The sequence below is a fragment of the Entelurus aequoreus genome, linkage group LG16, assembly GCF_033978785.1.
Source record: "Entelurus aequoreus isolate RoL-2023_Sb linkage group LG16, RoL_Eaeq_v1.1, whole genome shotgun sequence".
NCBI classification, from domain to species: domain Eukaryota; kingdom Metazoa; phylum Chordata; class Actinopteri; order Syngnathiformes; family Syngnathidae; genus Entelurus; species Entelurus aequoreus.
In genome coordinates this window covers 43,243,918-43,259,770 of record NC_084746.1, presented here as the reverse complement: position 1 = coordinate 43,259,770, position 15,853 = coordinate 43,243,918, and the positions used below count along the sequence as shown (strand labels likewise).

Genomic DNA, 15,853 nt, shown 5'->3' with positions numbered 1-15,853 from the left:
AACTTTCTGATGATTAACTTGTGTGATGACTGTAATATGCTGATAGTATATATTTGTACCATGAATTGATTAGCGTGGACCCCGACTTAAACAAATTGAAAAACTTATTCGGGTGTTACCATTTAGTGGTCAATTGTACGGAATATGTACTGTACTGTGCAATCTACTAGTAAAAGTTTCAATCAATCAATCAAATGCTTGTGATGATAACAACTACTACTGATAGTAACAAATACTAGCGATAGTAACAAATACTAGCGATAGTAACAAATACTAGCGATAGTAACAAATACTAGGTACAGTGACAAATATTAGCGGTAGTAACAAACACAATTTTGTTATGATTTATGATTGTCACAAAGTAAAACAGGTAAACAAATGTTACAGAAGGCCACAGAAAAGAAAAGAAACAAAAAGTCAATATGTCACCAACAAAGTTATCAATAATAGAGCAAGGCTGATTATGTTGCATTTAAAATGCTTATTGAGGAACACCACATTCATAATTCATCACACCGTCACCTTTTGTTCCACTGCACAACAAAGATGGCGAGGCCTAATAAACACGCAGGCGTGCAAGAACAACGCTGACATATGACCCCCCCCGACAGCGTGAGCGTCGCCATAGCTACCAAAATGTTAACAAATACACTTGCAGACTTTTATTTACCATGTCAATACAAAACTCGCTGGTACAGATGTAAGTACTGTAGTATACAGATGAAAGTCCAAAAAAATGAATACGGTGCAGAAGTTCATTCATGTCAGCAATACAACCGCAAACGTGAAATTAATATGTGATATAAACTCATTACCTGTAAGGTGAGACATGTCAAACTTTTATTTCTTATCATTTTGATGATCATGGCTTAGTTTTTTCAAACCCCTAAATTTCTGAGGTTTTCAATTCAAGGTTTTCATTAACCATAATCATCAAAAGAAGGCTCGAAATATCTTGAATTGCATATTATGAGCCTATGTCATAGACCAGGAGTGTCAAACATACGGTGAGTTTGCTAAGTATAAAAATATTAGCCGAAATTTTTGAATGAAAGAAACTGCTGCTCTACATGTGTCCACTAGATGTCGCAATAGCAATTTTTTGTATATGATGCCACATATGTAAAAAAAAACAACCTCATGATGTTAGTGCACCAGTCGAGGAAAATGAGCAAACTACATAAATAACATACTGTAATTTGATTTTGATATTATTTTTTTTATCTTGATAGATTGAAAATGAACACCAATGAGTTGACGGATGAACATTATCACATGATTAATTCAGAAAGTATAAATAACGACAAATAAAGATACAATACTATTAACCGCAACATGTAAGTGCAAAAAAACAACAACCCAAAAACATTATGATTTGTACATTTCCATAATGTGCTTGTTCTATTTTTAAACAAAGAAAACAATCTGAAGTTGTCTTTATTTTTAAGTTATCGTGCTGTGATTTTACCAGTGCGGCCCACTTGGGAGTAGATTTTTCTCCATGTGGCCCCCGATCTAAAATGAGTTTGACACCCCTGTCATAGACAGTATTCCTTTCACCTAGTAAATTTAATTGTTGGTATAAACAAACTTTTGCACCATATTCACATTGTTTGAGTTCCACCTGTAGATTAATAGTAGCATTATTAGTAAATAATACTATCAGATGTTATTAGTATACATCATTCGCAGATATAGTATACTTTATCATTACTGTATACTATTAGTAGATGTTAATAATATACGATAATATCATATACTAATAGATATACAAATAAATATTAGTATTTTTAGAATATATTATTATTAGTAGTATATTTTAATAATAGATATTATTAAGTAGCATCAACAGCGCGCGCACACCTCATTGTCCCGGTCCTTCTCCAGGAAGTGTCTGGCCACGTGACTGGGCAGGATGTTCCTCAGCATGTTCTCGTTATGTTCTCGCAGCTCCTTCATCTCGTTGATCTCCTCTTTGGCCTGCACGCGCCACAGGAAGTCCAGACGGGCGGTGTACTCCAGCTGAAGGGAGAAAACATCATTCATAATCATTTCCAAATTCCGCTGAAATTCTTTTTCCCTCTCTGGTGCCCCCGGTGGGCGGAGCAGACAACACACCAAAATACAATCTGACAGTTAGGGCCTGATCTACTAAGATACCAGATAACAAGTGTTAAATAGCATGTGTAAAACCAAAAATAGCAGGTACTAAGATTTGGTGTTTTACGGGTGATCTACTAAGACTGCGTGCGTGTACAATTGATAACAAGTGCAAAAGTGGTGCAGACCGCTTAATTTAAATGAGGATTTTGCATGTACTACAGGCTATCACTATGGAGACATTCAATTTCCTCCACATCCATGGCATCGTGCTCTAAACCAGTGCTTCTCAAATATTTTCTGTTACGCCCCCGCTAGGAAGAAAAATATATATAGTCCACCGTGACTATAAATAGTATAATTTGTCTATAAAAATTGTTATAACTATACCTCTGCATAACATTATAAGCTTATCAACATTAAAGGAAACCCCACACGGGTCTTTCCTCGTCTCCCACCGTGAGTTCACACCCCAAGCGGCCCACCACACTATTTGAGAAGGGCTGCGCTAACCTGTGTTGATGAAGCTATAAACCTTTTCTAGGCAATATAAATAGAAGTTCCTCCAGTGTGATTGACAGCAGAAGTTATTTTTTTAGCACTCTATTAGCTCTTTGGCTAATTTTCTATTTACCGTATTTTTCGGAGTATAAGTCGCACCTGCCGAAAATGCATAATAAAGAAGGAAAAAAAACATATATAAGTCGCACTGGAGTATAAGTCGCATTTTTTGGGGAAATGTATTTGATAAAACCCAACACCAAGAATAGACATTTGAAAGGCAATTTAAAATGAATAAAAAATAGTGAACAACAGGCTGAATAAGTGTACGTTATATGACGCATAAATAACCAACTGAGAACGTGCCTGGTATGTTAACGTAACATATTATGGTAAGAGTCATTCAAATAACTATAACATATAGAACATGCTATACGTTTACCAAACAATCTGTCACTCCTAATCGCTAAATCCCATGAAATCTTATACGTCTAGTCTCTTACGTCAATGAGCTAAATAAAATTATTTGATATTTTACGGTAATAATTTCACACATAAGTCGTTCCTGAGTATAAGTCGCACCCCCGGCCAAACTATGAAAAAAACTGCGACTTATAGTCCGAAAAATATGGTAGTTTCCAGGCTGACAAGCTTGCAGATAATAGAATATGTCCATACACATTGTGTAGATATGATGAAAACAAGGCGGTACTTTGTATTACCTGGCCGACGAGGGAAGACTACGGAAAACAGCGAATGCATTTGGACTGGCAAAGCAGACTGTATCAGTTATTGTCCGCCATGTATGTCGAGCAATTACTCAACGTCTGGTTTTGTACTCCATAACTACTGTGAAGCCATGAAGGAGCCGCTAAACGAACAGTCAGTGGTTGCGGCTGTCGAGTACGACCGCCAATTTCAGCCTCCAAGCACAGGCAGGATTGCAAGAATGGATAATGAAGGTGAAGGCAAAAGAGGGAGGAGTGTCCTGACCAGATATATAGAGCCCTAGATTGATTGTTGCAAAATGTTCTTTATCACATTGTTTACTTTCTCACATCCATTAAAGATTTGATTAATTTATGATGGCTCAGGTGTGATTCACTACAATAGGGCTATCTAACAGCTGCTGATGGTGAGGCAAGCAAGGTTTACAGTTAAAAGAAATGTGGCAATAGTCTACATTGAAACACTTTTTGCCTCATCTGACATCACATGGACAAAGATAAGACCTTCTGGAGGAAAGTTTTGTGGTCATATGAAACAAAAATTGAGCTGTTTGGCCACAATACCCAGCAATATGTTTGGAGGAGAAAAGGTGAGGCCTTTAATCCCAGGAACACCATACCTACCGTCAAGCATGGTGGTGGTAGTACAAACACCGTTTCCATATGAGTTGGGAAATTGTGTTAGATGTAAATATAAACGGAATACAATGATTCGCAAATCATTTTCAACCCATATTCAGTTGAATATGCTACAAAGACAACTTATTTGATGTTCAAACTGATAAACATTTTTTTTGTTGCAAATAATCATTAACTTTACAATTTGATGCCAGCAACACGTGACAAAGAAGTTGGGAAAGGTGGCAATAAATAACTGATAAAGTTGAGGAATGCTCATCAAACACTTATTTGGAACATCCCACAGGTGTGCAGGCTAATTGGGAACAGGTGGGTGCCATGATTGGGTATAAAAACAGCTTCCCAAAAAATGCTCAGTCTTTCACAAGAAAGGATGGGGCGAGGTACACCCCTTTGTCCACAACTGCGTGAGCAAATAGTCAAACAGTTTAAGAACAACGTTTCTCAAAGTGCAATTGCAAGAAATTTAGGGATTTCAACATCTACGGTCCATAATATCATCAAAAGGTTCAGAGAATCTGGAGAAATCACTCCACGTAAGCGGCATGGCCAGAAACCAACATTGAATGACCTTGACCTTCGATCCCTCAGACGGCACTGTATCAAAAACCAACATCAATCTCTAAAGGATATCACCACATGGGCTAAGGAACACTTCAGAAACCCACTGTCAGTAACTACAGTTGGTCGCTACATCTGTAAGTACAAGTTAAAGCTCTACTATGCAAAGCGAAAGCCATTTATCAACAACATCCAGAAACGCCGCCGGCTTCTCTGGGCCCGAGACCATCTAAGATGGACTCACGCAAAGTGGAAAAGTTTTCTGTGGTCTGACGAGTCCACATTTCAAATTGTTTTTGGAAATATTCGACATTGTGTCATCTGGACCAAAGGGGAAGCGAACCATCCAGACTGTTACCGACGCAAAGTTCAGAAGCCAGCATCTGTGATGGTATGGGGGTGCATTAGTGCCCAAGGCATGGGTAACTTATACATCTGTGAAGGCATCATTAATGCTGAAAGGTACATACAGGTTTTGGAACAACATATGCTGCCATCTAAGCGCCGTCTTATTTCAGCAAGACAATGCCAAGCCACATTCAGCACATGTTACAACAGCGTGGCTTCGTAAAAAAAGAGTGCGGGTACTTTCCTGGCCCGCCTGCAGTCCAGACCTGTCTCCCATCGAAAATGTGTGGCGCATTATGAAGCGTAAAATACGACAGCGGAGACCCCGGACTGTTGAACGACTGAAGCTCTACATAAAACAAGAATGGGAAAGAATTCCACTTTTAAAGCTTCAACAATTAGTTTCCTCAGTTTATTGAGTGTTGTTAAAAGAAAAGGTGATGTAACACAGTGGTGGACATGCCCTTTCCCAACTACTTTGGCACGTGTTGCAGCCATGAAATTCCAAGTTAATTATTTTTTGCAAAAAAAAATAAAGTTTATGAGTTTGAACATCAAATATCTTGTCTTTGTAGTGCATTCAATTGAATATGGGTTGAAAAGGATTTGCAAATCATTGTATTCCGTTTATATTTACATCTAACACAATTTCCCAACACATATGGAAACGGGGCTTGTAAATGGGAATACTGTATATAAAAATCTTATCAGTCGGCATCCCACTGAGAGCAGACATTGTACAGTAAGTGTAAGTTTATTATGTTCATAATTTATATTTTTTAGCACTTAGCAATACTGCTGCATGATACTTAGTGTTTCATTAAAGCTCAATCTGTTTAGCACACAGCTTCTTAAACTTGTAGTTTATGTTCTTTATATTCAGGCCCACAAATTTAGGTTGTGGATTATCTTTTGTCAAAGTAATCGTTCTTGTCTGCCATGATTAGTAGTGTTGGTATTGTTGAGGGAAAAAGTGAACGTTGTGATGCGTCTTTGAAATTAACATGCCACGTATGCTTAAAATTAGTAAAATACCTAAATATAACATGTTATTGTGAATGTGCCTGTTCATATGTACTTACAGCATGTATATACAACCATGATGGAGGCTTTTGGATGTTTTTTAGAGCGTTTTATAGGCGGAATAGTGACTCCCATTGGCTCCAAAGCTAACTTTTGCCAGCGTTTATTTACAAGTTTGTTAACTTGTTTACAAGTTAGGAAAATCATATTTTTGCTTGTCTTATAAAAATATTGTGAATGATAAGTTCCCCTTTAAGTGCAAAGAATATGACAAAACATTTTCTCTTGCACTTAAATTTTATTGACAGTTTATTCAATAAACATACATGCTATTATCATTTATTATTCATTTAGTCAGTAAAGTGAATTAATTAACTCATATTATGTTCTACATAGGGTGAATGTTTATATTCACTTTGGAGAAAGCAAACTACCAAGTTTAAGTAAACAGTAGTTTGAGCACATAATAAGATAAGACCCCTTAGTTTGATATTCACAGGTGGATTGGATCACTCCTCGCAGGAAAGAGGCCCTAATTGGGACTTGGGAATGCAAAAGTGATAACCATATCCTTGAGAGGAGACTACCTGTCTAGCTCAACGCCAACATTTGAGTTATGACTTAAAGCAGTTGTTTTCCAGTCACTACACACAAACATCTCCTTACATGGTCAGGTTGTGCTGTCCTGACTTAGAACACACCCAGACAGAGAAAGAAGGAATATATAACTGATGGTTTGGCTTCTCCATTTTAAGAATCCTTCATATTTAACCTGACATCCTCCCAGGAACTGCAGTCCTGTGTAATGACGCTCGCTTATAATAAAGCAACCTTTGGTTCAGTACAGCGTCTCCGACGTATTTTTTGATCCAGCCACACTGCCGTCACATCCTTCTGTCCGGACGAGGATGACAAGTCCAGAAATACACTTCATCAGAATTAATTTATTTTGCCACTGCATATTTGTATATAAATACAATTTTAATGAGTTTTTATGAGTCCCCTCTTTTGCAGTATGATTAGTATTTATTTTTTAATATTTTTTGTGATTAACACATGGTTTCATGTAATCTGACAACATTTATCCCGGTAAAGTGTGAGTAGGTTAGATATAATGATTTAATACAATTAAAATTTAAAGGGGATGGGCAATATGCGCATTCGTATAGTTAGGAGGAGATGCTTCATTCAGCGCAAGGGGGTCACCCACATCTGCGGTCCTCTCCAAGGTTTCTCATTGTCATCCTACTGGGTTGAGTTTTTCCTTGCCCTGATGTGGGATCTGAACCGAGGATGTCGTTGTGGCTTGTGCAGCCCTTTGAGACACTTGTGATTTAGGGCTATATAAACAAACATTGATTGAATTATTGAAAATCAAGTGTAATTCAGTGTTAATATTTGAGTGGGTCCCGGGCCCTTATGTTGTGGAAAAGTTGGGCACTGAGGTCAAAAAGGTTAAGAATCCATGCCTAAGTAGATCAGTAAATGTGAAAGAAGTCAATAATCATCAGTGAAAAAAAAAACAAACATCTTGTTACTCTTGTGACATGTGTTGCTAAAATGAGATGAGAGGTTTCCATGGCGACAATGAAGAACGATCAGCTCGCCTAATGAAAAAGCACAATCAAGCTGGTAATCAAGGAGAGAATCGGCGTTTAATAAAATGTAGCCAAGTCTTCTTTTTAATTGAACATTCATCTGGGGTCTGCAGGGGGCTCCTTGGAGGATTACAGCGCCTCTCACAGGCAATTGTTGGAAACGCTGTTGTGATTAAGACGACTGTCATTTATTTACCTTGAACCGTTGGAGGACATTTTCTGTGCTTCTAATTAAGAAGGCACAGTATTGTGGGGGACTCTTAATGAAACGCATTACCCGCTAAGCAACTCTATTTTGAAAATCCCTCACAGGAAGATGTTTAGTTTAGTCTTTTAATTCCCATCCTACTTTTGATCGGAGTGCCTAGAGTGATGAGGTGTGAATGGAGGACCCCATTAGCGTGCGGCGCTTCACGCTGGCCGCCATCATTGTGGTGTCTGCCAAAATCAATATGCCGCTAGATGACTTCAAATGCGGCCACAAAGGACCTTCAATTACGTTCATGTGGGCTCCATCGCCGACCTCTAAAACATCAAAGGTTGCTATTAACAACGCTGTCTGCTAGTCCACTATAAATGTTCTCAGTGGGAGGCTACTTTCTCCTCAGCTAGGATGGCTGCTGACCCTTTCACAAGGCAGTTAAAATATTAGAAAGAGCTCTCAGTGGACAAAAATGAACCTGTTCGATGAAGATCAATCTGACATTGTCAATCAAAACATCACGGTGGTGTGGGGTGTAACGCCACCTGTTGGCCATGGTAGAAGACAGCCAGGAGGAACATGGCCATGAGGAGCAGAGACGTCTCTTTGGTGCCCAGGAAGTTACTGTGAAGGTAAAAAAACAAACATCTTTACATCCTCTCATCAACTTTCACTTCAAAGACAGTGGTATCTCAACTTAAGAGTGTTTTGAGATAAGAGCTCTCTCTCGGGTAATCGTCGTGCTTAAAGTTACAAGCAAAAATTTTAGTTACAAACATCCCTGCCAGTCTCGGCTTCATGGACGGGCCACAGTAAGCCATGGAAGCGGTTTGTTTTGTTTTACATCGGAGCAGTAAAAATAAGATGACCAGTAATCAAAACAAAGGCAGGTTGACTAAGACGATAAAACAATGAAGTGACATGTTAAAGTATAAATAAGTGTACACCAGGGAGATAGTGAATAGGACACCTTTCATTTTTACTAATCTGATGCCATCAGCAGGCGAGTCATCGATCCTGACATCGACACAACTGTAAGTTAAATCTATCGGTGTTGCGCCAAAAACTGATCCCGTGTCTAAAAATGATTTCCTCTGTCGCGTCGTAAAAGCGCGTATACCACTTTCGGGCTTTGTCTGTTCACAACTGATTACTACCTACATGTAGCACAAACACTTATATTTGTGGTTATCGTAATGATATGTGTTTGAAATTATTTAAGATTTTATCGTGTCTGAAAAAAATCACAGAGTTGGCCATTTCTATGGTAATAATGAGATTGTAAAGGACCGTTATTGATCCAATGTCTATATTTGTCTATGTCTTTACTGTGTATGTACTTGAACAGTGTTTATGTTGTGTACAAAGTGTATTTACAATATGTTGTGTAAAGGAAATGTCATATTTCTATGAAGCTCATCTTGTATTTGAGATTGTTTATAGGGTTAGGCCAGGGGTGTCCAAACTTTTTCCACTCAGGGCCACAGACTGAAAAATCAAAGCATGCGGGGGCCATTTTTATATTTTTCCTTTTTTTAAAACCAATACAATATATAGGTTTTTTTTTTTTTAACCTTATGGCTTTCCTCAAGTTTGGTCCCCGGTACCCGGAAGGGTCTCAGTCATAAAAATGTTAGAAATAAGTCATAAATTATTATTTTTTCATTTAACGCTTGAATCTCGAGATCAACTTCAGGTCTGTCTGTTGTTATAACGTTTCTTAAAATGTTGTTTTTATGTTTATGCCCTTTATGTCAAAACCCTTATTTATATGGCAAACACACAAACTATGCAACATTTCCCCCCAAAACAATTCAAAGTGGAATATTTGATGTGAAGTAATTGGAACCTTAAATAGGTCAATAATTCATAACAATAAAAAATAAAAAGAATAAGTGTTGAAAATAAGCCAAATTTCAATTTTTTTTTACTATTAACGCTTAAGTCTGTAGATCTGTTGATTATAAGATTTTATAACTTTTTCATTTTTTTTGTTTGTTTGTTTGTTGCCCTTTTTGTGAAAGAAAACTTTGTTTCGCACAAAATATGCAATATTTTCCCCCAAAAAATATTTAAAAGTGGAATTGTTCCAGTGAAGTAATTGGAGCCTTCAATAGGTCAATAAAAGTCCGCATGGCAGCTTTGTGTTATTAGTGTCAACATTGCCACTTTTTCTTGTTACATTTCACCTGTTTACTCTTTTATTACACTTTTTCATGTTTTACATTTTTATTGTAGTATTTGCAGAATGTGCCGGGGGCCGTTAACAAATTAGCTGGGGGCCACAAATGGCCCTCGGGCCTCACTTTGGACATGGCTGGGTTAGGCGAAATAAGTGCTCAACTTCGGCCTAAACCCTTTCGGTCTGTAAAATTGTCAATTTATGAATGTAAAACTGTTTGTTTATTTTGTTGACCACTGACCGAAGAAATAATAAACTAACTAACTAATGTTGATGTGCTAAAACCGCTTCTTTGTTTAGAAGCTACATACAATAATAACTGCTCTTTGTTCATGCACATAATACATATTAATCAAGTGTTTGGATTATTCATTCAAGAGAGTTACATATATGATAACAAGGTACATACTGTACTGTTTCATGTTGAAGTACCCTTAATACCCATAAAAGATAATTATGATAATAAAGTACATACTGTACTGTTTAAATGTTGAAGTAGCCATTATACCCATAGGAAAGTTACATACAGTATATGATAATTAAGTAACTTTTTATGTGTTGAAGTACCCTTTATACCCATAAAACAGTTACTTATATGATAATAAAGTACACAATGTAATGTTTAAATGTTGAAGTACCCATCATACTCATAGGACAGTAACATATAAAAGTTACAGTTAAGCTAAAGTGCCAACGATAGTCACACACAAACACACTAGGTGTGGTGAAATTATCCTCTGCATTTGACCCATCCCTATGTTTACCCCCTGGGAGGTGAGGGGAGCAGTGAGCAGCAGCGGTGGCCGCGCTCAGGAATAATTTTGGTGATTCAACCCCCAATTCCAACCCTTGATGCTGAGTGCCAAGCAGGGAGGCAACGGGTCCCATTTTTATAGTCTTTGGTATGACTACTATAAGTACACTTTATACCCATAAGAAAGTTACATATATGATAATAAAGTACACACTGTACTGTTTAAATGTTGAAGTACCCATTATACCCATAGGAAAGTTACATATATGATAATAAAGTACACACTGTACAGTTTATGGCTTGAAGTACCCTTTAAAAAACTAAAATCAACCACAAACTACATTTTAGTGATTCAAAATAATATTTTGATATTGCCACGTCTCATCTGTGCAACCCCTAAGGTTATTCTAGTAATGTATGCACAGATGAGCTGTGTCAAAATCAAAATATTACTTTGAATGAATGAATACATCCTAACACTTTAATATGTATTATGTGCATGAACAAAGAACAGTTATTATTGTATGTAGCTTTTAAACAAGAAAGAGGTTTTAGCACATCAACATGGTATCATTAACAGTCCTTTACAATCCCACTATTACCATAGAAATGGCCAACTCTTTAATTTGTTGGACACGATAAAGGGCTAAATAATTTTACACACATATCTTTATGATAACCACAAATATAAAGTGTTTATCTTACATGTATACTCATCAGTTGTGGACTGACAAAGTCCAGCATTAAAAGGACTGTGTGCACGCTACGGAGGGCACCCCTCGGAAAAATTTGACATCCCCCCTAAATATTTTTCTGCAGTCGGGTCTTATCCCCGCCAGTAGGTGGCGTAGCAAATAGGTACAAAATTATTGTGTGCATACTAAGTTTTTTGAGTAAGAGATATCTCTTACCTGCTGACAGTTTTGGCTGACACCTCAGCCTTCGTAGCTTTATTCGTCTACACACAAGAATCTCGTGCCTATTTATTAAGGGCCAACACAGATAGACAGACAACATTCACACTCACATTCACACACTAGGGCCAATTTAGTGTTGCCAATCAACCTATCCCCAGGTGCATGTCTTTGGAGGTGGGAGGAAGCCGGAGTACCCGGAGGGAACCCACGCAGTCACGGAGAGAACATGCAAACTCCACACAGTAAGACCTTGCGCCCGGGAATTGAAACCATGACTATTTTGCTGAGAGGCACGAGCGCTAACCACTACATCACTGTGCATGATGAACGCAATTGATCTACTTTAAGGAAAATGGCGTAGCAAATGTCACAGTGAAGCCTGAACATACAATGTCTTACTCGCTAGCATTCGCTTACAGCCAGAGATCGACATAACTTAGTTTTTCCAACCATACGAAGAACGAAAGTGATAGTGAAGGACACTGCTGAGAATAAGAAGTGGATGATATTCATTGAATTAAGGAAAGAAATAATCAAAAACATGACAGAGCGTGGTGGAGCAATTTGAGCGTAGAACTGCTCGTCTGTACCAAACTAAGGCAGAGTGAGTCGATCCCGCCATGTTAAAAATGATATCTAAAAGGCAGAATGAAAATATCAAAAAGCTGCTGATGGTGTATTAGACGGAGGAGCAGCTGGAAGGTAATACTGGTTTACATTATTATTACTAGATATGTCCGATAATGGCTTTTTTGCCGATATCCGATATCCCGATATTGTCCAACTCTTAATTACCGATACCGATATCAACCGATATCGATATATACAGTCGTGGAATTAACACATTATTATGCCTAATTTTGTTGTGATGCCCCGCTGGATGCATTAAACAATGTAACAAGGTTTTCCAAAATAAATCAACTCAAGTTATGGAAAAAAATGCCAACATGGCACTGCCATATTTATTATTGAAGTCACAAAGTGCATTATTTTTTTTGACATGCCTCAAAACAGCAGCTTGGAATTTGGGACATGCTCTCCCTGAGAGAGCATGAGGAGGTTGGGGGAGCGGGGTTGAGTTGGGGGGGTGGGGGGGGGGGGGTAGGAGGTAGCGGGGGTTGTATATTGTAGCGTCCTGGAAGAGTTAGTGCTGCAAGGGGTTCTGGGTATTTGTTCTGTTGTGTTCATGTTGTGTTACGGTGCGGATGTTCTCCCGAAATGTGTTTGTCATTCTTGTTTGGTGTGGGTTCACAGTGTGGCGCATATTTGTGACAGTGTTAAAGTTGTTTGTACGGACACCCTCAGTGTGACCTGTATGGCTGTTGACCAAGCATGCCTTGCATTCACTTGTGTGTGTGAAAAGCCGTAGATATTATGTGACTGGGCCGGCACGCAAAGGCAGTGCCTTTAAGGTTTATTGGCGCTCTGTACTTCTCCCTACGTCCGTGTACACAGCGGCGTTTTAAGAAGTCATACATTTTACTTTTTGAAACCGATACCGATAATTTTGAAACCGATACCGATACTTTCCGATATTACATTTTAAAGCATTTATCGGCCGAAAATATCGGCAGTCCGATATTATCAGACATCTCTAATTATTACATTACTTCATAAAACTACTGTAGTTGTTTGTACCACATTCTATTGTATTGTTTTATAAATGTTAGTTTTTGTTAGGCCTGTCAAATGATCAGGTTTACCCCATTTTGGATTTAGTTTAATCGTGATTAATCACAGTTGATTACTCACTTGCATAATGAAAATCTTCTTCAGAAAAGACTCCCATATTTGTACACAAATGCAATTGTATTGTCAGAATGTCATCCAGGAACGTTTTTGAAACATTTGACTTGAATGCATGTCATTTATTTACACACAACTTGTAACGGTTTTATCTAAAGTTCGTTCAGGCTGTATTTTGGACTGACATATGCCAGGGAGGACCCCAGTCGGAGTCTCCGCTCTCATTTTAGTACGGACGTATGCATTGATCTGATCACTGACCGTACAGCGGATAAGATGAAAGAGCTTGTACAGTCAAATACAATTGAATTATTAATCTAAAAGCACACTTAATAATGCGATCATTTTTTGGTGATTAAAAAGTTAAAGTACCCATGATTGTCACACACACACTAGGTGTGGCGAAATTATTCTCTGCATTTGACCCATCAACCTTGATCAACCCCTGGGAGGTGAGGGGAGCAGTGAGCAGCAGTGATTTAACCCCCAATTCCAACCCTTGATGCTGAGTGCCAAGCAGGGAGGTAATGGGTCCCATTTTTATAGTCTTTGGTATGACTCGGCCGGGGTTTGAACTCACGACCTACCGATCTCAGGGTAGACACTCTAACCACTACACATGAGTTAACTCATTCATTTTGACAGCCTTAGTGTTTCTCTTTTTAAAAGGCATGTTACATGTTACAATTGTGCTGTTTTTGGGGGGCAGGGGGCAAGCACCAATTAAATTGATTTCAATTAATTTCAAAGGAAAGCGTCATATTGAGAGTTTTAAATAACGAGCTCCATCACAGAACCAATTAAAGTCGTAGTTAAGGTACTACTATATAGAACACAACATTGTACTTCAAGTATTTCACAGTAGACGTTTGCTCAGCTTCTCCTCCTCATCATTATCGTCAAAACTTTCTGCTCTCCCGGAAGGACTTGAGCGAGTAAAGCAACTCTAAAGCGTTGCTATGGCAACATTCTTATGTTGTCAAAGTAAAGGTCACCTTGTCCCTTCATCATCATCATCATCAGCACCCTCCAGCAAAAGATGAAATTTGCAGCTAGAAGAAAGGTCAACGTGGCTGCTGACTGACGTCTCACGTTCTCCATTATTATTGTTAATGATTACCTTTTTTGAACATAATCTAAGTCATTATTGTTACTATTGTAATGATCAATGAACACAACTTGGCATTCCTCTGAAAGGAGCAGGGAGTTTAACGTGTGCAGCACGCAGCCACTTTTACTCTCATCGTCACGGCGACATGCTCACTTTGTGTTGCGGTGGACGACGTCGTAGCGTACGAAGAGCGAGGAGTAGAACGCCTCGGTGAGCAGCGAGTAGACGGCCACCATCACCAGCAGCACGGCCAGCTTCAACACCGAGTTGAGACGCAGGAAGACGGCACAAGTCACCATAGCCAAAACCCCCGTGAACACAAAGTACTGGACACAGAGAGGGAAAAAAAGGGCGGGACTTATTAGCACACTTTAGCATCGCAACATTAGCATTTGAGGACCTCATGTCTTCATGATGATATGACTGCAGGCAAGGTCACACTTTTATTTACTGTCATAGAATAAAAATGGATAAGAAATTGTTTTAAAACAATCACTTCTTAAACACATGAATATTATACAATTAATCATTAAAAAATATCACTAATGAGCCACAGTCCCTAATGACTGACATATGAAGTCATCAAAGGAAGAGGTGATGATAACATGATGCCAAACTGATATTATGATCATTACATGATGATGGCATGACGAGAACATGATAATGGCGTCATGACAACTTGATGATGATGTAATGATAACATGATGATGGCATGGCGATAACTTGGTGACATTATGATGGTAGGGTGATTGCATGATAATGACACGGTAATGAGGTGGTGATAACATGATGATGGTGGAGTGATAACGTGATGATAGTGTAATGCATTGATCCGTAAACTGTGGTAGGCGTACCACTAGTGCAGGGGTGTCAAACTCATTTTAGCTCGGGGGCCGCATGGAGGACAATCTGTGCACACGCGGGCCGGACTATTAAAATCATGGCATTAAAACTAAAAAAAATAAAGACAACTTCAGATTGTTTTCATTGTCTTACTTTGGCCAAATATGGAACAAACACATTCTGAAAATATCGCAATAAAAATATAGAAAAAATTGCCGGCAGCGTTTAGATCCACGAAGGAAAGAAGAAAGTGAATGAATGTTTATACCGTATTTTCCGCACTATAAGGCGCACCGGAGTATAAGGCGCACCTTCAATGAATGGCCTATTTTAAAACTTTGTTCATATATAAGGCGCACCGCATTATAAGGCGCATAGAATAGACGCTACAGTAGAGGCTGGGGTTACGTTATGCATCCCGTAGTTGCGAGACCTGTTGTCGCTCAATATTGGTCCATATATAAGGCGCGCTGGATTATAAGGCGCACTGTCAGCTTTTGAGAAAATTTGAGGTTTTTAGGTGCGCCTTATAGTGCGGAAAATACAGTAACTGAATACATTTACATATGCATAAAAATTTGTATTTTTTTGTATTATTTT

The 15,853-nt window shown here is 38.5% G+C and overlaps 1 protein-coding gene across 2 annotated transcripts in view; it reads right to left on the bottom strand.

Annotated features, from left to right (window-relative positions):
- adcy8 (adenylate cyclase 8 (brain)) overlaps window positions 1–15,853 on the bottom strand; it is a 136,040-nt gene that overhangs the window by 11,139 nt on the left and 109,048 nt on the right. For both annotated transcript variants that reach the window (XM_062023046.1, XM_062023047.1), the window contains exons 12-14: window positions 14,564–14,736; window positions 8,246–8,324; window positions 1,864–2,022 (exon numbers count right to left, since the gene is read on the bottom strand). In XM_062023046.1, the coding sequence (XP_061879030.1) occupies window positions 1,864–2,022; window positions 8,246–8,324; window positions 14,564–14,736 (411 nt within the window). The remainder of the gene's footprint in view (window positions 1–1,863; window positions 2,023–8,245; window positions 8,325–14,563; window positions 14,737–15,853) is intronic.